Source organism: Bombina bombina, chromosome 9 (genome assembly GCF_027579735.1).
Source record: "Bombina bombina isolate aBomBom1 chromosome 9, aBomBom1.pri, whole genome shotgun sequence".
Lineage (NCBI taxonomy): Eukaryota > Metazoa > Chordata > Amphibia > Anura > Bombinatoridae > Bombina > Bombina bombina.
In genome coordinates, this window is record NC_069507.1 from 65,545,810 (window position 1) to 65,570,694 (window position 24,885).

Sequence of the window (24,885 nt, forward strand, 5' to 3'; positions counted from 1 at the left end):
CCCTCATCCTCCCATGATGTTAAGTTTCTATCTACTTCCATTCCCAGCCCCATTTACTTTTTTTTTCTAAACCTCAACTTTCACCTGGGTATCTTTGGCTATAGAGTTAGGGGTTACCAGATTATGAAATATTTTTTTATTCAGTAAAGGTGACACAATTCTGCTCAGCATATTTATCTTGCTTCTCTCTTGCTGGCACTTTGTGACACATGGGCTGCATAGGTCCTTTTCATTCACAAGGTGCAGAGCTTCTACCCTTCGGATAGATTCTTGCTTCTCTGCCTCAAGCTCCTCCTCTGTGGGGGGAATGGGATTCCTCTTGGTGTTAATTTTCTTGATTTTAGGCAGTTTCAAGAGGTTTGGAGGCACTGAAGTGAGATGATTGTCAAACAGACCCACCTCTTTTAGCTCTTTGAGAGCTCCTATGGTGGAAGGTAAAGAATCAATGTCATTAAGTCCAAGATTGAGCTGACGGAGATTCGTCAACTGACTAAGCTCTATTGGAACTCCCTTAGAAGTTAGTTTATTGTTGCAGACATTGAGGTACAACAGTTTTTGTAGCTGACCAATGGACTCGGGGAGCTTGTCAATCTGGTTGCTGTGCAGGTCCAACCAGCGCAAGTTCTGGAAGCGCTGGATCCAATCGGGCAGTTTGCGCAGTTGATTTCGGCTAAGGTCTAACTCATCCACATCACTTAACTTCTGCAGACACTTGGGCAACACTGCAATGCCCATCTTTGAGAGATCTAGTCTTCGCTTGCCATCAAATGTGATCTTTACGGAATTTTTGGCCGCTTTTAAAGTGATTTTCTTTCCCTTTGGGCCACTTTTCTTTTTTCCCATCTTCCTGAAATGGAAATGGGAAAAGTTGTTAAATATACATTTTACAAAATGATAAACAAAAAAAGGTTTAGTAAATGATTTATGTATAATTGTTGATCAGTTCCTTTAGTCACCAAGCTCAATACACAGTCTATTAAAATAGTAGTGGTATAGAATTACATTTTAATACAGTGAATTTGATAAACATAGTAATATGGAAAAGTTGATTTCATATAAAGTAAATTAGACTCAGACATAAAAAGACATTGTTCTTTGATGTAACATTCTAATTTTTCAACTTTGAAGGGTTCTTTACCCTCGTTATAGAACTGTGCTTAGAATACAGGGGAGAAACATTACAAGCGACAATATATTGGCACACAGATGTTTTATAGATATAGGAAGGAACCTATTTATTCAACCTATTATGATTTATTAATAATAATACGTTGCTATTTCTTCTGATATTTTAAAGTGAATATATATATTTTTCTGTTATAAAAAATCTTTTGTGACAAAATAGGGCATTATCTCTATTTTTGGCACTTATAAATAAGCAGTGGTTTAGTAATTTTGTGTTGCAAATGGGTGAGTGGTAGAGCAGAGCTTGAAAATAGGGTAATGATGAGCCAGATGGGAAGCAGTAGAGGATCGTATCATGGCTGCTGGTTCTTAGGATGAACATTATTGAGTTCTAATCTTCCTTATATATATATATATATATTCTAAAGAATAATATTAAAAGGACAGTTTATTTAATATAACTTTGTAACTACTTAGCTGCCAGATTTACAGCCCTTAGCAGATTTACAGCCCTCTCTAGTATCCAGTGGGTTCCTTTCGCTTTTAGTTTGCTTAAAGGGACACTGTACCCAAATTTTTTCTTTTGTGATTCAGATAGAGCGTGAAATTTTAAGCAACTTTCTAATTTACGCCTATTATCAAATGTTCTTTATTTTCTTGGTATCTTTATTTGAAATGCAAGAATGTAAGCTTAGATGCCGGACCATTTTTGGTGAACAACCTCTGTTGTCCTTGCTGATTGGTGGATAAATTCATCCACCAATCAAAAACTGCTGTCCAGAGTTCTGAACCAAGAAAAAAAGCTTAGATGCCTTTTTTCATATAAAGATTGCAAGAGAACGAAGACAAATTGATAATAGGAGTAAATTAGAAAGTTGCTTAAAATTGCATGCTCTATCTGAATCATGAAAGAAAATTTTTGGGTTCAGTGTCCCTTTAAGAACCAATATATATATTACTGTCTATAGTTTTCTTGGAATGTATTGTGCTTCTTTGGCAGTCAAGAGGTTAATGAGTGTATGCCTATCAGTGCCTTTATTATTGTTTTCACTCAGGGTATCAATAAAATGGTGTTGTCCTAAAATATCACAGAATATTTTAGGATTAGAACTGATTTCTACAAAATGAAAGAAAATATAGATCTGTACAACACTGAAGAGCTTTGCATGATAGCAGCATAGAAAACTTGCCTTGGATTGTCTGACATTCATTGGCCTAGGGAAATGACAGACAGACATGATGTAGCAGTGACAGTGCGAGCATAGAGCAGACAGGAAGGCCTATGATTAGTCCCAGGAGCGGGGGCCTGTGTAATGTTGCGCCCGAGTGCATGTCTCTTGGAGCTGAGCATCCTCTTATGTAACATCTTGTGTACTTACATCCCCCTCAGGGTACCAAGAGCGTTCATTAATCATCTGCAAGACAGAGGAGGAGCTTCCTAAACTCCATCACTGTAATGTGTCCATGCAGAGCCCCTCTGAGCTGTTTGCAGCTATGGGTTACTGGTTATTATTCGGGGCACTAATCTTTTAAATGCCAGTGGTGTCCTGAATATAGTAACATAAAGAACTAGATACTGTATATATGTATCTGAACAGGACATGAAAACCTTGTCATTTGAATATCGGAGACAAAAAAATGGAAGCGATAAAACCAGCAAAATCCAAAGTTTATAACTTGAAAAACTTTAGAGTAAATGTATTACATGCAGGTAGAAAACCTTGTATCCAAACTGCTTGGGACCAAAAAGATTTGGATTTCGGAAAATATTTGTATCTTTAAAATTGGAAACTTTGGAGATGGGATGAAACCAAATAGGCAGTTAGGCAATATTTACATGATGCAATACAACTTATATATGTAACCTAAAGGTATTTTGTTATCATTATTTTTAATACTTTTGTATACATAGTTCACTCATAAAGATACTACAGTACTGTAATCAAAAACATAATAGTTGTTGTTTTAAATAAATATCGACAATAATTTTCATTTTAGAACACGGAAACCAAACCAAATACATAAGTAGAGGAGATTGTGACTTTCAGGCAGGGAAATAGTAATTTTTTATATATTTTTTTTCTTTTTTTAAATATTAATGAAAAAGTTTGGAATTTAGAATAAGTTTGGATTTTGGAATTTCCGAATTTGGGGATTTGTACCTGTATCTATCTATAACTTAATTTATGTTAACTCTTAAATGGACATTCTAATGTGAAAATAGCATGCTCTATTCCATCAGAATACATAGGGCTTTATGATATAAACTTTGCCAGCTCAAATCTACTTTTTCTCGTCAATTCTTGTAGGGCTGCCCTGGTGGAATGATCGTAAACAAGGGGCAGTCCCTGCGAGTGACTAGATGGCTCCTATTAAAAGTAATGAAGCTCGCTGGATAGGGACACTTCGCTCCTTAGTGCGAAGTGAGCAGGGTGAGCACTTTAAAATTAAAATCCTGCAGCCAATATAAATCACATTATGCTGCTTTCTGCGTACATTCGCCTATATTTTAGTATGCATTTGTTTTTCTATTGGGGTTATCAGTGTTCGTATTGTTTTGAGAAAAGCTTGCCACCTTTTAGTTGGCGAGAAAAAACTGCGAGATCTGCAGTGCGACAATCTTTATAGAATTACGCGGGGATTAGAGAGACATTGTCATATACGCCCATGTTCAGCCCATTTTACGAAAAAACAACAATTACACTTTCTATCTATCTATCTATCTATCTATCTATCTATTGGGTACTTATAGAGCACAAGCTAATCACCCGTGAGGGTCTCAAGGCGCTAAGTGAGGGTCTCAAGGCGCTAACACTTTTTGTATTTATAAGTACAAATTTCTGTGTGATTTTTGCGCATCCAGTGTACTAAAATTACGATTTACGCTGTGCATATTTCATTTGTTTTATTCCTGTGTAAATTATATACAAATTTTACTTTTTTGTTAACATTTTTGGTGAAGAATTTTGTTACAATTTTGGATGCACCTTAACAATACAATTTTTCCGGCTTATTTTTGTGTAAATGGTTCAAATATTTGTTTTGCATGATTGTCAAAATACAAATTTTATTGTGCACTTTTCATAGGAAAATGCAGTATACGCCCCTGTGGCTTTAGATCATTCCACCAGGGAAATAGAAGGATTGGCGAGCATTCTTTAATAATCTCGCTAGCCCAGAGCTTTCAATCATCGAGCCCATAGTCTTTGTATTACTCACTCTAGCTTACTGTGTGTTTAAAAGGACACCATACTACAAATGTTCTAGCATGTATATCTATCATATCAGCAGTTAAACATTGTTAAAGGAACATTAAACACTTTGAGATGTTAATATAAATTATATATTATATATATATATATATATATATATATTTTTTTTTTTTACCCCTTCCCTGTATTTCTATTCTGAATTTGTGAGCTTTTCAGTTCCTGTTAGAAATGGAAGTGCAGAACACTGTTATATTCCACACAGCCATTGGCTGCACACTCTAGTGACCTATTTATAACTGGCCACAGCAGAGATGGTAACCTAAGTTACAACATGGCAGCTCCCAATGTTTTATAGACACTAAAACTTAACACTTATTTTGTCAAAATTTAAACAGCTAATTAAAAATACATCTACAGGTTATTCTCAGACTATTCTTTACTTTGAATGCATCATTGAATCTAGCATTTATTTTGTGATTAAAGGGACAGTATACACTCATTTTCATATAACGGTATGTAATAGACGCTACTATAAAGAATAAGATGCACAAATACTGATATAAAACTCCAGTATAAAATGGTTTAAAAACTTACTTAGAAGCTTTCAGTTTAGCTCTGTTGAAAAGGTAGCTGGAAAGCCCACTGAAAGTGGCAAATAAGACACTCCCCCCTCCCCCTTCTTTTGCATATGAAAAGACCCTTTACACCAGGGGTGTCCAAACTTTGCTCTCCAGAGGTTTTGGAACTACATTTCCGATGATGCTCAGCCAGCATTTTATCTAGCTGAGCATCATGGGAAATGTAGTTCCAAAACCTCTGGAGAGCAAAGTTTGGACACCCCTGCTTTACACAAACAGGAGCAAGCTGGAGAAGGTAGCTGACGGTATTCTCATAAAACTTTGGGGCTTGGTTAGGAGTCTGAGAATCAGAGCAATGTTATTTAAAAATAAGCAAAATTATACATTTTTTAAAAAAACAAACTTTATGGGCTTTATAAATAGATCATCTACAAAACATTTATGCAAAGAACAAATGAGTGTTTAATGTCCCTTTAAAGCTGTTTAAATGTAAAGTGAAACTAACAGGAAGTACAGGATTGTGTACAACTTACTGGCTGGCAGAGAAAAATGGGTTAAAAAATGCAAACAATAGAAAAACATAAGCTCTAAAATACATTTCAAAGCATTCTCCCTCGGATGGAACAGATACATATTTTGATTGGAGGATCATGTAACTGCAGCTTTTGTTGTGCCATGCTGAGGAGCTGCACAGCTTGTGGTTCCTGAGTGTGACATTACCCTATTTGTTTAACCCATTTACAGTAAGCTTGAGTCACTAAGGCATAAACTGGCACTTTCTAACATATTAGAACTTGGAATTTTGCAGTATAATTTCCAACACTAAATACATTTCATGCACCTCCTTCTAATCATCGGGCTGCCATTTTGGAACCTATATTACACTGCAGGTATCTGAAGGAGAGTTGCTGCGCATGTGCAATCAGGTTAGCGCTGGCATGCAGTGCACCCATGACTAGATGGAGGTGGGGAATGACCTCAATACTATGCATATAGTGTTTAATGTCCCTTTAAATGCAACTATATCTGCCTGTATTTTCTTGTGGCTTGTGATGCAGTGAGATCAAAACCTAAGGAAAGGGGGTGTCTTTTTCATCCTTGTGTAATTTTTGTTTTAAATATAACTGCTGATAATAATTTCACAAAATGTAACTGCAACAAGTCTTGCATCACATGTAGTAACCCCTGATAGTGATACTTGCACTAGTATAGGCCCATTACCCGGCTAACGCTTGCCCCAATATAAAGTTATTTAAAATGCTGTATTCAAAATGTAGTTAACACTTTCTTTTACTACTAGTGTTAAACCTGGTGTGCACAGATCAAAATGTCCCCCCCTCTAAGAGCCTTTATTCCCCCCCCCCCTGTACCCCCCTCCCTCCTTACGCCTCCCTGCCACTCTCAGCATGCATATTTTCTGTAGTGTAGCGGTCCCACCTGTACCCACCCCTCCCGCCCCCCTCCAATGTTGGGCCACCCACCTGCCTCCCTCCTAACCCTCCCACGCCACCAACGATCAGCACCATCGCTGCCCAATGCAGTGAGGGACGCAGAGTGCCCCTCTCTGCTTCCGTACTATGCAAGACTATTTCTGCACTGCCCCACTTGTGCTTGTCCTCGCGCTTGTCTCGTGTAGTCTCTACTGCGCATCAGCACTGGTCGTTAGGGGGTTAAGACCAGGTATGTTTGTCTCACACGTCTTTACTGCGCATGACTAGGTCAGACAAACATACTTGGTCTTTTATTATATAGGATAAACCCTTAAAAACATTTGTACCAATGATACCCAATAATAGCTTGTGCCTTAAAGGGACACTAAACCCAACATTTTTCTTTAATGATTCAGATAGAGCATGCAATTTTAAGCAACTTTCTAATTTACTCCTACTGTCAATTTGTATTCATTCTCTTGCTATCTTTATTTAAAAAGTAGGAAGTTAACGCTTAGGAGCCAGCCCATCCATTTTAAGTTAAGCACCATGGATAGTGCTTGCTATTGGTGGATACAGTTAGCAAACCAATAAGCAAGCATAACCCAGGTTCTCAACCAAAAATGGGCCGGCTCTTAAACTGTACATTCCTGCTTTTTAAATAAAGATAGCAAGAGAACGAAGAAACATTGATAATAGGAGTAAATTAGAAAGTTGCTTAAAATTGCATGTTCTATCTGAATCATTATAGAAAAAAATTGGGTTTAGTGTCCCTTTAACCAACCTTCCACCAAATAAAACTCCTGGTAATGCTTATACTAAAGTCCTGAAATTACCTTTACTAAATAAAAACCCTAATAATGTTTACACCAAATGTAACACCTTAGAATTCTCTGCACAAAATGTAACCCTGCATATGCTTTAAAACCTAGATAATGCTTGTTCTTAAAGGGATATTCTGAAACAAAAATGGTGTGATCTTATTTTGTAATGTTTGCATTACTGACCCTTGATAACTGTGTTTTAATCTCCACAAACAGGTTAAACACACATGTAAAGACTTGCTTAGTATTCTTGCAGCTCCTGACCAAGCGACAAAGGTTACAATAAAGAGAAATTCTTATACAAGTCATTTTTTTTATTAGAATGTCCCTTTAATGTAACCCCTTAATGAGACATTAAATACCTTTTGCTTTTGTGCAAAATCTCTGCTTGTTCCACGCTCCTTAGAGAGGCCGATAAGCAAATTACTGATAATTACCTAAACCAGAAAAAACGGGACATAAAACCAATTTTTTTTCTTTCAAAATTCAGATAGAGGATGCAATTTTAAATAACTGTCCAATGTATTTATGCTATGTAATTTGTATTGTTCACTTTGTACCCTTTGTTGAAAATTATACCTAGGTAGACTCAGTGGCTGCTGATTGGTGGCTGCACATATATGCCTTTTGTCATTGGCCTTGAGCTAGCTCCCAGTAATGCATTACTGCTCCTTCAACAAAGGATACAAAGAGAATAAAGGAAATTTGATGATAGAAGTTAATTGGAATGATGTTTAAAATTGTATTCGCTATCTGAACCAGGTACATTTTTGGATTTCATGTCCCTTTAAGTTACAGAATTTTGTATTCTTGTCCACTTTAATGAAAAAGGGACAAGCACATTTTATTACACAAAACAAAGCGTTTTTTATTGCCTTTTTAAAATGGTTGTTTTAGTTACAACCCCTGATGCTGCTTGCACTGAATACAATTCCTGAAAACAGTTGCACTAAATATAAATAACCTCTGATAATGCCATCTAATCCTGATAATGAGCAAGTATATGCAAGTGTAACACGTTATAATATGTGCATGAAATGTAACCCCGATAATGCAAACACCAGATGTATACTCTGATAATTCTTGCTCCAAATAAAACTTGATATCTTAAAGAGACATTAAACACTAAATAAATGCTAGATAGAATGATGCATTCAAAGAAAAGATTAGTCTGAGAATAACCTGTTGATTGATTTTTTAAAGTTTCATTAGCTGTTTAAATACTGACAAAATAAGTGTATAGTTTTAGTGTCTATAAAATAATGGGAGCTGCCATGTTGTAACTTAGGTTACCTTCTTTGCTGTGGCCAATTAGGAACAGTTATAAATAGGTCACTAGAGTGTGCAGCCAATGGCTGTGTGGAATAGAATAGCATTCTGCACTTCCATTTCACACTGTTTACCCCCTCCCCCCGTGCTGTAGTAACAAGGTCTGTAATTTGCTGGTTCCACAAACATACACACACACACACACATACATGCATAAATACACACACAGTCACATACATACATACATACATACATGCATAAATACACACACAGTCACATACATACATACATACATACATGCATAAATACACACACAGTCACATACATACATACACATACATGCATAAATACACACACAGTCACATACATACATACATGCATAAATACACACACATACACATACATGCATAAATACACACACAGTCACATACATACATACACATACATGCATAAATACACACACAGTCACATACATACATACATACACATACATGCATAAATACACACACAGTCACATACATACATACACATACATGCATAAATACACACACAGTCACATACATGCATAAATACACACACAGTCACATACATACATACATGCATAAATACACACACAGTCACATACATACATACACATACATGCATAAATACACACACAGTCACATACATGCATACATACACATACATGCATAAATACACACACAGTCACATACATACATACACATACATGCATAAATACACACACAGTCACATACACACACACACACAGTCACATACATACATACACATACATGCATAAATACACACACAGTCACATACATACATACACATACATGCATAAATACACACACAGTCCCATACATAGATACACATACATGCATAAATACACACACAGTCACATACATACATACATACACATACATGCATAAATACACACACAGTCACATACATACATACACATACATGCATAAATACACACACAGTCACATACACACACGCACAGTCACATACATACATACACATACATGCATAAATACACACACAGTCACATACATACATACACATACATGCATAAATACACACACAGTCACATACACACACACACAGTCACATACATACATACACATACATGCATAAATACACACACAGTCACATACATACATACATACACATACATGCATAAATACACACACAGTCACATACACACACACACAGTCACATACATACATACATACATGCATAAATACACACACAGTCACATACACACACACACAGTCACATACATACATACACACATACACACACAGTCACATACACACACACACAGTCACATACACACACACACAGTCACATACATACATACACACATACACACACAGTCACATACACACACACACAGTCACATACATACATACACACATACACACACAGTCACATACACACACACACAGTCACATACATACATACACACATACACACACAGTCACATACACACACACAGTCACATACATACATACACACACAGTCACATACACACACACACAGTCACATACATGCATAAATACACTCACAGTCACATACATACACACACACACATAAACACCAACGGGTAAAACAGAAACTATAACCCCTGTAGTCAGAGACACTAGTGAAGCATCATGTCACACTCACATGATATCTGTGCAGGCAGTGGCAGGTCAACGTTTTTTATTTTTAATTTTTTTTTTTTTTTTTTTAACTTAGGTTACCTTCTTTGCTGTGGCCAATTAGGAACAGTTATAAATAGGTCACTAGAGTGTGCAGCCAATGGCTGTGTGGAATAGAATAGCATTCTGCACTTCCATTTCACACTGTTTACCCCCTCCCCCCGTGCTGTAGTAACAAGGTCTGTAATTTGCTGGTTCCACAAACATACACACACACACAGTCACATACACACACACATACATGCATAAATACACACACACAGTCACATACACACACACACACATACATGCATAAATACACACACAGTCACATACATACATACATACATACATGCATAAATACACACACAGTCACATACATACATACATACATACATGCATAAATACACACACAGTCACATACATACATACACATACATGCATAAATACACACACAGTCACATACATACATACACATACATGCATAAATACACACACAGTCACATACATACATACATACATGCATAAATACACACACAGTCACATACATACATACATACATGCATAAATACACACACAGTCACATACATACATACATGCATAAATACACACACAGTCACATACATACATACATGCATAAATACACACACAGTCACATACATACATACACATACATGCATAAATACACACACAGTCACATACATACATACACATACATGCATAAATACACACACAGTCACATACATACATACACATACATGCATAAATACACACACAGTCACATACATACATACACATACATGCATAAATACACACACAGTCACATACATACATACATGCATAAATACACACACAGTCACATACATACATACATGCATAAATACACACACAGTCACATACATACATACATACACATACATGCATAAATACACACACAGTCACATACATACATACATACACATACATGCATAAATACACACACAGTCACATACATACATACACATACATGCATAAATACACACACAGTCACATACACACACACACAGTCACATACATACATACACATACATGCATAAATACACACACAGTCACATACATACATACACATACATGCATAAATACACACACAGTCACATACATACATACACATACATGCATAAATACACACACAGTCACATGCATACATACATACATACACATACATGCATAAATACACACACAGTCACATACACACACGCACAGTCACATACATACATACACATACATGCATAAATACACACACAGTCACATACATACATACACATACATGCATAAATACACACACAGTCACATACACACACACACAGTCACATACATACATACACATACATGCATAAATACACACACAGTCACATACATACATACACATACATGCATAAATACACACACAGTCACATACATACATACATACACATACATGCATAAATACACACACAGTCACATACACACACACACAGTCACATACATACATACACATACATGCATAAATACACACACAGTCACATACATACATACACATACATGCATAAATACACACACAGTCACATACACACACAGTCACATACATACATACATACATGCATAAATACACACACAGTCACATACACACACACACAGTCACATACATACATACACACATACACACACAGTCACATACACACACACACAGTCACATACACACACACACAGTCACATACATACATACACACATACACACACAGTCACATACACACACACACAGTCACATACATACATACACACATACACACACAGTCACATACACACACACACAGTCACATACATACATACACACATACACACACAGTCACATACACACACACACAGTCACATACACACACACACAGTCACATACATACATACACACACAGTCACATACACACACACACAGTCACATACACACATACACACACAGTCACATACACACACACACAGTCACATACATGCATAAATACACTCACAGTCACATACATACATACACACACAGTCACATACACACACACACAGTCACATACACACATACACACACAGTCACATACACACACACACAGTCACATACATGCATAAATACACTCACAGTCACATACATACACACACACAGTCACATACACACACACACAGTCACATACATACATACACACACAGTCACATACACACACACACAGTCACATACACACATACACACACAGTCACATACACACACACACAGTCACATACATGCATAAATACACTCACAGTCACATACATACATACACACACAGTCACATACACACACACACAGTCACATACACACATACACACACAGTCACATACACACACACACAGTCACATACATGCATAAATACACTCACAGTCACATACATACACACACACACAGTCACATACACACACACACAGTCACATACATACATACACACACAGTCACATACACACACACACAGTCACATACACACATACACACACAGTCACATACACACACACACACAGTCACATACATGCATAAATACACTCACAGTCACATACATACACACACACACAGTCACATACACACACACACAGTCACATACACACATACACACACAGTCACACACACACACACACAGTCACATACACACATACACACACAGTCACATACACACACACACAGTCACATACACACATACACACACAGTCACATACACACACACACAGTCACATACATGCATAAATACACTCACAGTCACATACATACACACACACACAGTCACATACACACACACACAGTCACATACACACATACACACACAGTCACATACACACACACACAGTCACATACACACATACACACACAGTCACATACACACACACACAGTCACATACATACATACACACATACACACACAGTCACATACACACACACAGTCACATACATACATACACACACAGTCACATACACACACACACAGTCACATACACACACACACAGTCACATACATACATACACACATACACACACAGTCACATACACACACACACAGTCACATACATACACACACACACAGTCACATACACACACACACAGTCACATACATGCATAAATACACTCACAGTCACATACATACACACACACACAGTCACATACACACACACACAGTCACATACATACATACACACACAGTCACATACACACACACACAGTCACATACACACATACACACACAGTCACATACACACACACACAGTCACATACACACACAGTCACATACACACACACACAGTCACATACATGCATAAATACACTCACAGTCACATACATACATACACACACAGTCACATACACACACACACAGTCACATACACACATACACACACAGTCACATACACACACACACAGTCACATACATGCATAAATACACTGACAGTCACATACATACACACACACACATAAACACCAACGGGTAAAACAGAAACTCTAACCCCTGTAGTCAGAGACACTAGTGAAGCATCATGTCACACTCACATGATATCAGTGCAGGCAGTGGCAGGTCAACGTTTTTTATTTTTAAATGTTTTATTTTTTTTTAAGCTGGGCCTCCACCCTTGGGGGCCCAGTCGCGATTGCGACCTATGCGCCCCCTGTAGTTTCCCCCTGGCAGGGAGGTAAGCTCAGGAGCATCCACGTATCTGGGGCACTATTTGGCAGCTACAATGTTATCTATTTGCAAGAGCACTATATGACAGGACTATTGCCTGCCATGTAGTGTTTCAGACACCGACTTAGGCATTTCTTCAACAAAGAATACCATGAGAACAAAGCAAATTTGATAATAGTATTCTCTGAATCACAAAATTAACTGCATTAAAAAGCAGAAGCAACTATATGTAGCTAATTTGTTTGTAATTAGCTAAACTGTAACATTTTCTATCATGCATATGATAGAGCAACATTACACATTAAATTTATAGATTTTATATATTTTTTTGCCTAAGATATTTAAACTAATGCAGTACGGGTTTTGTACTTCCTACTAATCCTCACTGGCTGAAAAGGGTAATTGCTTCTGCTTTACTGGTATAAAGGGACTCACCTCTGCAAATATGACAAGAAAACATTGATTTATTCAGAACAAGATCAAAAATGTTTAAAAAAATACATTCTTAATAATAACTAAAATATATTCCCTTAGATGAAACAAATGAAAAAGTTGACAATGTTCCTTTAAATGACTTTGCAATAAAGTTGTTGTTTTTTTGTTCTAATCACAGCTCTGCATATCAGAAATCGGCATTCCAATAATTATGATCCAAATCCATACTTAACCCTTTGATTTCCATAGATAACTGGATTCATTTCTGGTAACCAAGGGGGGTTACAACAGCATTAAAACCATAAATAAAATATTATTATGTGCTATTCCTTTAGTAGAAAATTATAATAAAAAAACAGAGAGCTAAAGATTATTATGGTACAGATCGTGCTATTATAAGCCTGTCTATGAGAGAGTGACAAGGAACGGACTAGTGCAGTCTGATGGGCTGCGCCAGTTTGTATTTACTTACATATGCAGAGTTAAATATATTTTGACCTCTGTCAACTTAAGTTCTTAAACCTCCTCACTACTGCCAGCCCTTCTCAGTTGTAGCCTTTGTGGCTCCCTTTAGCTTGCTTTTTATTGAGTGTTTTACTTGATGTCTTTAAATGCTGAGTTAAACTGAGCACAGTAGGTATGGGCTGCCTTCAATAATTATGATAATTATTAATATATGTATATATATATATATATGTGTGTGTATATATAAATTCTGGCCATGTCGGTAAAATACCGGCTGGGTGGCAACCCTATATATATATATATATATATATATATATATATATATATATATAAAAGAGTGCAATAGGTCCAGCACAAGTAACAGTTCAGAGTTAGTTAGCAAAGTGCACGGTAGCCAGAGGGTCCTGCTCACCTCTCATATGTAAATCCAAAAGGAAAAAAGTGAATGGCTCCAGCACTGTTTCTTTAAAAGTGAAAAAACCTTTATTAAGGTGACAAAATGAACAGACAGCAACGTTTCGGGTAACGCAGACACTTAATCGAAACGTTGCTGTCTGTTCATTTTGTCACCTTAATAAAGGTTTTTTCACTTTTAAAGAAACAGTGCTGGAGCCATTCACTTTTTTCCTTTTGGATTTATATATATATATATATATATATATATATATATATATATATATATATATATATATATACATATATATATATATATATATATATATATATACTGTATTTTTTTATAGCTATATATATATATATATATAGCTGCAAAAATTACTATTTCTTGCAACTGGCATATGATTTTATTTTATGGGAGCAATAGAGTTAATGACAATTGAGATGGTAATGCTAAGTTTATGAAGGTAACGCAGTATTGGCCTCTTGTCTCACAAGGAGAGCTAATACAGCTTTGGGTTACATAAGAGAAACTGCTCTTGTCTTTGTAATTAAAACATTGTGTAATTTGCTCTAGGGTAAACATGTTGTGTCACGTCTGCAATTCTCCCCAGCATATAAATGGTTAAGGTCAACAGAGCGACGCTAATAGGTCTAACAAAGTAATTAGCATTGGTTTCCTGGCTCAGAGAGTGGGGACAGATAGAGGGCTCAGTAACAGTGACACTGACTTTGCTTTTGCCATCTCCACCAGATCTCTTGTTTAAAGGGACAGTATACCCAAAAATGTTCTCTATTCTGTCTCAAATGAATGCTCCTGTGCTGAACAAACCAGCTTTTTTTAGAGTGTTATCCCTATTAACCAGTGAGCAGTCAGTACTTATGTATGAATTGTACACAAACTTGGCTGCACGTCATGTTAATTTAATTTGAAATTTTATACAGCTTTTACTTCATTTTTTTACGCAAAAAATATGTTTAACTGGTGCCCTTTCATATATGCAATAATAAAAAAAAACTGTACTATGTCCCTTTAACCTTGTGTTTTGTCACTTAACAATTTAGTCCATTTAACCCTTTGTCTGCCAAGCTCTGCACTGATATCTAGCAGCTAATGAGCTAACCTCGCCACAGCATAATATTATATCTCTAAACATGTAGGATGGGACTGAAAACGAAATTAACCACACAGGGGCGAAACTATAGGGGGTGCAGAGGTCGCAGTTGCGACTGGGCCCCCAAGGGTGGGGGCCCAGCTTTAAAAAAAAATAAAAATATATATATATATATTTTCTTTACAATAAAAAACGTTGACCTGCCACTGCCTACACTGATATCATGTGAGTGTGACATGATGCTTCACTAGTGTCTCTGACTACAGGGGTTAGTGTTTCTGTGTTTCTGTTTTACCCATTGGTGTTTATGTGTGTGTATGTGTGTATGTGACTGTGTGTGTATTTATGCATGTGTGTGTGTATGTGTATGTATGTGACTGTGTGTGTATTTATGCATGTATGTGTGTATGTGTGTTTGTATGTATGTGACTGTGTGTGTATTTATGTATATGTGTGTGTGTGTGTGTCTGTTTGTGGAACCAGCAAATTACAGACCTTGTTACTACAGCATGGGGGGGCAGGGGGTAAACAGTGTCAGTCTATACAGTACCACTATATACAGTACGGGGGGGCTGGACCATGTCACAGACTACTGTGGTCACTTTATCTCATAGACTGTGGGCACAGGGTACCTCCTTTTGTAGACATGTAATCTGATTCACATTTTTTTTTCTGTGTTAAATGTAAAAAAAAAAAAAAAAAAAAAAGATGTATCAAATTCACTTTTTCTTTGGGGGGGGCCTTCTTAGATTCTTGCACCTGGGCCCTGTGGTTTCTAGTTATGCCTCTGGAACCACAGATCATGTAATTCCTGCACAACATTTAATCCTGATTACATTAATTAACCTCCTGCAAGAAGAGGCTATAACAATATGTGCATCCTGGTACTGACCAAGATAAACATGCTACTGAAAACATTAGCAAGTCATAGCTGTATGGTCATTTAACACTTCGTAGCCATATAGGTTTACTATACTTCTGACTTTAATTAGATGAAATCTACTTTCTGTTAAATGTATTAGTGTGATCTAATTGTGCACACTAATACCAATGTGATCTAATTGTGCACACTAATACCAATGTGATCTAATTGTGCACACTCATACCAATGTGATCTAATTGTGCACACTCATACCAATGTGATCTAATTGTGCACACTCATACCAAGGTTATCTAATTGTGCACACTAATACCAATGTGATCTAATTGTGCACACTAATACCAATGTGATCTAATTGTGTACACTCATACCAATGTGATCTAATTGTGCACACTAATACCAATGTGATCTAATTGTGCACACTAATACCAATGTGATCTAATTGTGCACACTCATACCAAGGTTATCTAATTGTACACACTAATACCAATGTGATCTAATTGTGCACACTAATACAAATGTGATCTAATTGTGCACACTAATACCAATGTGATCTAATTGTGCACACTAATACCAATGTGATCTAATTGTGCACACTCATACCAAGGTTATCTAATTGTGCACACTCATACCAATGTGATCTAATTGTGCACACTCATACCAATGTGATCTAATTGTGCACACTCATACCAATGTGATCTAATTGTGCACACTCATACCAATGTGATCTAATTGTGCACACTAATACCAATGTGATCTAATTGTGCACACTCATACCAATGTGATCTAATTGTGCACACTCATACCAATGTGATCTAATTGTGCACACTAATACCAATGTGATCTAATTGTGCACACTCATACCAATGTGATCTAATTGTGCACACTCATACCAATGTGATCTAATTGTGCACACTCATACCAATGTGATCTAATTGTGCACACTCATACCAATGTGATCTAATTGTGCACACTAATACCAATGTGATCTAATTGTGCACACTCATACCAATGTGATCTAATTGTGCACACTCATACCAATGTTATCTAATTGTGCGCACTAATAACAAGCCTACAATAGTTTGAGATTGTGCATATCACAGAACAAATGTGTTAAAGGGACATGAAACCCAACATTTTTCTTTTATGATTCCAATAGAGAATACAGTTTTAAACAACTTTCAAATATACTTCTGTTATCTTATTTCTATCCTTTGTTAAACAGCATATCTAGAGAGGCTTAGGAGCTTGGAGCTAGCTGCTGATTTGTGGTTGAACTTGTATACCCATTTTCATTGGCTTACAAATGTGTTCAACTAGTTTCCCAGGAGTGCATTGCTGCTTTTTCAATAAACGATACAAAGAGAATAAAGCAAAAATGTATAACATATATCTGAATCATGAAAGAAAAAAATCATGAAAGAAAAAAATTGGGTTTCATGTCCCTTGAATTTACCACAATGTGCCCATACAGAATGCCTGGTTTGTATATTAAATAATAATTATGGTGCAGAATAAACTAGTACAAAACACATTTGTTTAAAATGGTGACATTATTATAACAACTAGCAAATTAATACTTGGGATCTACTGGTTTCTACTGAAAGATCCCGGTTTTTGCTGCTTTAAACAGCAGGTCTAAAAGCAGCATTGTTCCCTCCCCCTCCTCCCCTCTGGCAATGAAGAGGTTAACCTAAACATATCCAAGCAAAGCATTTACAGCTTATCACTTTCTCTCCCAGCACAAACCCAAGGTGTAATCTTTTACCCCATCTGCCCTTCTCTTACCCTGCTTCCCTCTAAATGCCTTGAATAGACACAGCAGATCCTTCGTACCCAGCGCTGGTCCTGGCTTCTGAGTCTGTGACTCTGTAACCAGGTAACCAGCCTAGCACACTATTAGCATAAAGCACTAAAGCAGAGTTACAAGAAGAGGAAAGAGAATAAAAAGAGAGACTTGCAGTGTATTTTTGTGTGGGTGTGTATATATGTGTGCAGTGTAGTGGGTGTGTATTTATGTGTGCAGTGTAGTGGGTGTGTATATATGTGTGCAGTGTAGTGGGTGTGTATTTATGTGTGCAGTGTAGTGGGTGTGTATATGTGTGCAGTGTAGTGGGTGTGTATTTATGTGTGCAGTGTAGTGGGTGTGTATTTATGTGTGCAGTGTAGTGGGTGTGTATATGTGTGCAGTGTAGTGGGTGTGTATTTATGTGTGCAGTGTAGTGGGTGTGTATTTATGTGTGCAGTGTAGTGGGTGTGTATATGTGTGCAGTGTAGTGGGTGTGTATTTATGTGTGCAGTGTAGTGGGTGTGTATTTATGTGTGCAGTGTAGTGGGTGTGTATATGTGTGCAGTGTAGTGGGTGTGTATTTATGTGTGCAGTGTAGTGGGTGTGTATTTATGTGTGCAGTGTATTCTTGTGTGGGTATATATGTGTGCAATGTACATGGGAATATGGAGTGGGTGTGTATATATGTATGCAGTGTACATGTGAATATGGAGTGGTTGTGTATATATGTATGCAGTGTACATGTGAATATGTAATGGGTGTGTATATATGTGTGCAGTGTACATGTGAATATGTAATGTGTGTGTATATATGTGTGCAGTGTACATGTGAATATGTAGTGGGTGTGTATATATGTGTGCAGTGTACATGTGAATATGTAATGGGTGTGTATATATGTGTGCAATGTACATGAGAATATGGAGTGGGTGTGTATATATGTATGCAGTGTACATGTGAATATGGAGTGGGTGTGTATATATGTATGCAGTGTACATGTGAATATGTAATGGGTGTGTATATATGTGTGCAGTGTACATGTGAATAATTGTAATGGGTGTGTATATATGTGTGCAGTGTACATGTGAATATGTAGTGGGTGTGTATATATGTGTGCAGTGTACATGTGAATATGTAGTGGGTGTGTATATATGTGTGCAGTGTACATGTGAATATGTAGTGGGTGTGTATATATGTGTGCAGTGTACATGTGAATATGTAGTGGGTGTGTATATATGTGTGCAGTGTACATGTGAATATGTAATAGGTGTGTATATATGTGTGCAGTGTACATGTGAATATGGAGTGGGTGTGTATATGTGTGCAGTGTACATGTGAATATGTAATGGGTGTGTATATATGTGTGCAGTGTACATGTGAATATGTAATGGGTGTGTATATATGTGTGCAGTGTACATGTGAATATGTAATGGGTGTGTATATATGTGTGCGGTGTACATGTGAATATGTAGTGGGTGTGTATATATGTGTGCAGTGTACATGTGAATATGTAATTGGTGTGTATATATGTGTGCAGTGTACATGTGAATATGTAGTGGGTGTGTATATATGTGTGCAGTGTACATGTGAATATGTAATGGGTGTGTATATATGTGTGCGGTGTACATGTGAATATGTAGTGGGTGTGTATATGTGTGTGGTGTACATGTGAATATGTAGTGGGTGTGTATATGTGTGCAGTGTACATGTGAATATGTAGTGGGTGTGTATATGTATGTGTGTGTATGAATAGTGTTTGTATATTGTGTGTGTGTAAGTAGTGTTTGTGTATATGTGTCTGTGTGTTTGTGTAGTGTGTAGGTGGATGTGAATGTATGTTTGGGTGTGTATATGTGTGTGTAAATAAATGTGTGCGCATGTGTGTGTATATATGAATTTGTGTTTGTTTATATGTATATTTGTGTGTATATGAATGTGTGTTTGTGTGTGGGTATGTATATGTGTGTCTGTGTATTTGTGTGGGTGTGTATATGTGCGTGTTTGTGTAGTGTGTGTTCATGTGAACGTATATTTGGGTGTATGTATATGTGTGTACATATGAATGTGGCTTTGTGTGTGGATAAGAATGTGTTTATATGTTTTTGTGTATGAATGTGTGTTTGAACGTGGGTGTGTATATGTATAAGAATGTGTGTTTGTGCATGGGTGTGTATAAGAATGTGTGTGTGTTTGTGCTTCAGTGTGTATATGTGTGTTGGTGTGTTTATGTGTGTGCATAAAAAATTGTGTTTGTGCTTGGTTGTGTGTGCTTGTGCGTAGGTGTGTATATGTGTGCATATATGCATGTGTGCTTGTGTATGTTTGTGTGTGGGTGTGTTTATTTGTGTATATATAAATGTTTGCTTGTGTGTTTGTGCGCGGGTGCGTATATGTGTGTATATGAATGTGTGCTAGTGTGTGTTTGTGCATGGGTGTATATATGTGTGTATAAGAATGTGTGTTTGTGCATGGGTGTGTATATGCGTGTATAAGGATGTGTATTTGTGCATGGGTGTGTATATGTATGTATAAGAATGTGTGTTTGTGCATGGGCGTGTATATGTATGTATAAAAATGTGTGTTTGTGCGCATAGGTGTGTATAAGAATGTGTGTTTGTGTATGTTTGTGCATGGGTGTGTATATGTATGTATAAGAATGTGTGTTTGTGCATGGGTGTGTATATGTGTGTATAAGAATGTGTGTTTGTACATGGGTGTGTATATGTGTGTGTATAAGAATGTGTGTGTTTGTGAGTGGGTGCATATATGTGTTTGTATTTATGAATGTGTGTTTGTGCATGGGTGTGTATATGAATGTGTGTGTTTGTGCATGTGTGTGTATATGAATGTGTGTGTTTGTGCATGGGTGTGTATATGTGTGTATATGAATGTGTGTGTTTGTGCATGGGTGTGTATATGTGTGCGTATATGAATGTGTGTGTTTGTGCATGGGTGTGTATATGAATGTGTGTGTTTGTGCATGGGTGTGTATATGTGTGTATATGAATGTGTGTGTTTGTGCATGGGTGTGTATATGTATGTGTTTGTTTGTGCATGGGTGTGTATATGTGTGTATAAGAATGTGTGTTTGTGCATGGGTGTGTATATGTATGTATAAGAATGTGTGTTTGTGCATGGGTGTGTATATGTGTGTATAAGAATGTGTGTTTGTGCATGGGTGTGTATATGTGTGTATAAGAATGTGTGTTTGTGCATGGGTGTGTATATGTGTGTATAAGAATGTGTGTTTGTGCATGGGTGTGTCTAAGAATGTGTGTTTGTGCATGGGTGTGTATATGTGTGTATAAGAATGTGTGTTTGTACATGGGTGTGTATATGTGTGTGTATAAGAATGTGTGTGTTTGTGAGTGGGTGCATATATGTGTTTGTATTTATGAATGTGTGTTTGTGCATGGGTGTGTATATGTGTGCGTATATGAATGTATGTGTTTGTGCATGGGTGTGTATATTAATGTGTGTGTTTGTGCATGGGTGTGTATATGTGTGCGTATATGAATGTGTGTGTTTGTGCATGGGTGTGTATATATGTGTATATGAATGTGTGTGTTTGTGCATGGGTGTGTATATGTGTGTATATGAATGTGTGTGTTTGTGAGTGGGTGCATATAGGTGTTGGTATTTATGAATGTGTGTTTGTGTGTATTTGATTTCACTTTTTCAATTCACCCTCTTACTTTTTGGGCATGGTTGCAGACAATTCTGGCTGGTTCTTAGGTTACAAAGAATTGTGGCTAATGAACTTTCTGGGATCTTGTGTTGGTGATGTCTTGGTCATCACAAGATCATGCCCGTGACATGCTGAATCTTACTGCTGTGGATGTTCTACAGCGTCTGTAAAAATAAATAAATAATTGCAATAATTATTATTTGAATATTATTTGAATCAATCCTCTGTCAGTATGTGGATTCGCTTTTTTTAAAGTTTCAAGGAAAGCTGACTTTTTCTTAGAGATTTCAAGGAATTTGCACACTTTTACTTTGTATCTCCTTGGTGATGGAAACAGACAGAACTATCATTGTTAAACCCGTAAAGTATTTCGATGGGATGTACAAATAGACTGAAAGAATCACTCTAGAAACTGAATTAATCTTGCTAGAGCGAGGTACATATTTAATGCCTTAGCAACCACAAGAAAAAGGAACTGACATCTTTACCGGCAGCAAAATATGCTCCTGGTCAGTATAACAGATATAACTGACACTCAACCAGTGGGAACACCGCTTTGGTGCAGCCAAAACATTCCCAGCATAAACCACTCCCTTTTCATGCTTGTCAAATGAAAAGAAGATGAATTACTTAAATGTAATGTTGTTGTATTAGCCATCTGTAGGACTGACATATAAATATAGACATAAAAATGTGTTTGTTTTTGTACTTACAGCTTGAGTTGTTCTTTGTATTCCTTTTATCTCTCTTTTATCGCCCATAAATTGTTGTCTATTTTTGTCTTTCACTCATATATCTGTTTGTTTCTGTCTCACGTTGTTTTGTCTTTTTATGTCTCATATAGACTCTTGATCTCTTTGGTCCCCACTCAGTCTCACTCTATGTCTCTCTCTGTCTAACACAAGTCTGTCTCTTTTGCTTGTGCCTCTGGGTGCCTTTAGTGATAGTTTTACTACTCTGTTGCTATAAACGTAGGTTGTTAAGGGACTCTCTTTAAAGCCTAAACACACAGAGTGAGTGCAAACTATCCCGGGCCAGATTACACATATCATGTTCTTATCAAAGGAGTAGCTCATTAAAGGGACATGAAATACTAGATATAATGAGGAACTCAAAGCAAAGATTAGCCTGAAAATGATACATAAATGTATTTTTTTATATGATGTTATTTATTTAAATATTGAAGAAATAAGTGTGAAGTTGTCTGTATAAAGTACAATAGGTGCTGCCATGCTGTCACTTAAATGATCAGTAAATATGATTCATAATAAAAAGACATAATAAAAAGACAATGCAATAGCACTTAGGGGTCGATAAATGAAAGCCTGCAGCAGGCTTCGCACCCCTTACAACTGCTGTTTCTCACAAGAGAACCTGCAGTCCATATTTAACAAGCAGTGGTCATTAATCCTAAGCTTTCACTACCTCTTAGTTGGCAAATTTCGATCTCCCTGGTCTCATCCGACCGGGGAGATTGACAGCTCCTGCCCGCGCACAGCCAATCAGGGGGCGGGATTGCAAGCAAGCAACAAATAGCGCTTGTGTGCAATGCTGAATTTCGACAGCGGAATTCAGCCCGCCAGGAGGCGATCTGCGGCGAACAGGGACGCGTATGTGAGCCCCTGTCCACCGAAGCTTGAAAAATCGACCCCTTAGTCCAAACTTCAAAGGAGAAAGTAGATTGTTTTTCTGACAAATTTCAAACGTATGTCTATTTCCACTCCCACTGCATCATGTGACAGCCATCAGCCAATAACAAATGCATGTATGTATATTCTGTGAATTCTTGCACATGCTCAGTAGTAGCTGGTGACTCAAAAAGTGTTAATATAAAAAGATTGTGCACATTTTGTTAATGGAAGTATATTTGAAAGTTGTTTAAAATTGCTGCACTATCTGAATCATAAAAGTATAATTTTGACTTGAGTGCCCCTTTAAAGGAACAGTCTACTTGTGTTTTTTTATTGTTTAAAAAGATAGATAATGTCTTTAATACCCAGCTTTGCATTTGCATCCAAGATTGTTATTTAATATACTTTATAACCTCTATGTTTGCCTGTTTCTAATCCCCTTATCTCAGTGCTTTTTAAATTGTGCACACCATCTAGACAGTGCTAGTTTTCATGTGTGCCATATAGATAACATTGTGCTCACTCCTGTTGAGAATGATAATGGTTAGGTTATACAAGAACCAGCACTAATTGGCTAAAGTGCAGGATTGTATAAAGCACTAAGATAAGGGGCAGTCTACACGGCTTAAATACAGGTAATCAAAGAGGGATATGGTTATTAAAAACTGGGGAATGGG

The 24,885-nt window shown here is 36.9% G+C and overlaps 2 protein-coding genes across 3 annotated transcripts in view; one reads left to right on the top strand and one right to left on the bottom strand.

Moving 5' to 3' along the window:
* The window catches only part of WDFY4 (WDFY family member 4), a 598,790-nt gene that overhangs the window by 424,850 nt on the left and 149,055 nt on the right, over positions 1-24,885 (top strand). The gene's annotated exons all lie outside the window — the stretch shown is intronic.
* LRRC18 (leucine rich repeat containing 18) lies at positions 14-23,653 on the bottom strand. Its single transcript, XM_053692182.1, has 3 exons — positions 23,291-23,653; positions 22,585-22,741; positions 14-847 (listed from the first exon to the last, which is right to left on the bottom strand). Exons 2-3 carry the CDS (start codon positions 22,593-22,595, stop codon positions 67-69), a joined length of 792 nt encoding a protein of 263 aa, XP_053548157.1. The 5' UTR covers positions 22,596-22,741; positions 23,291-23,653; the 3' UTR covers positions 14-66.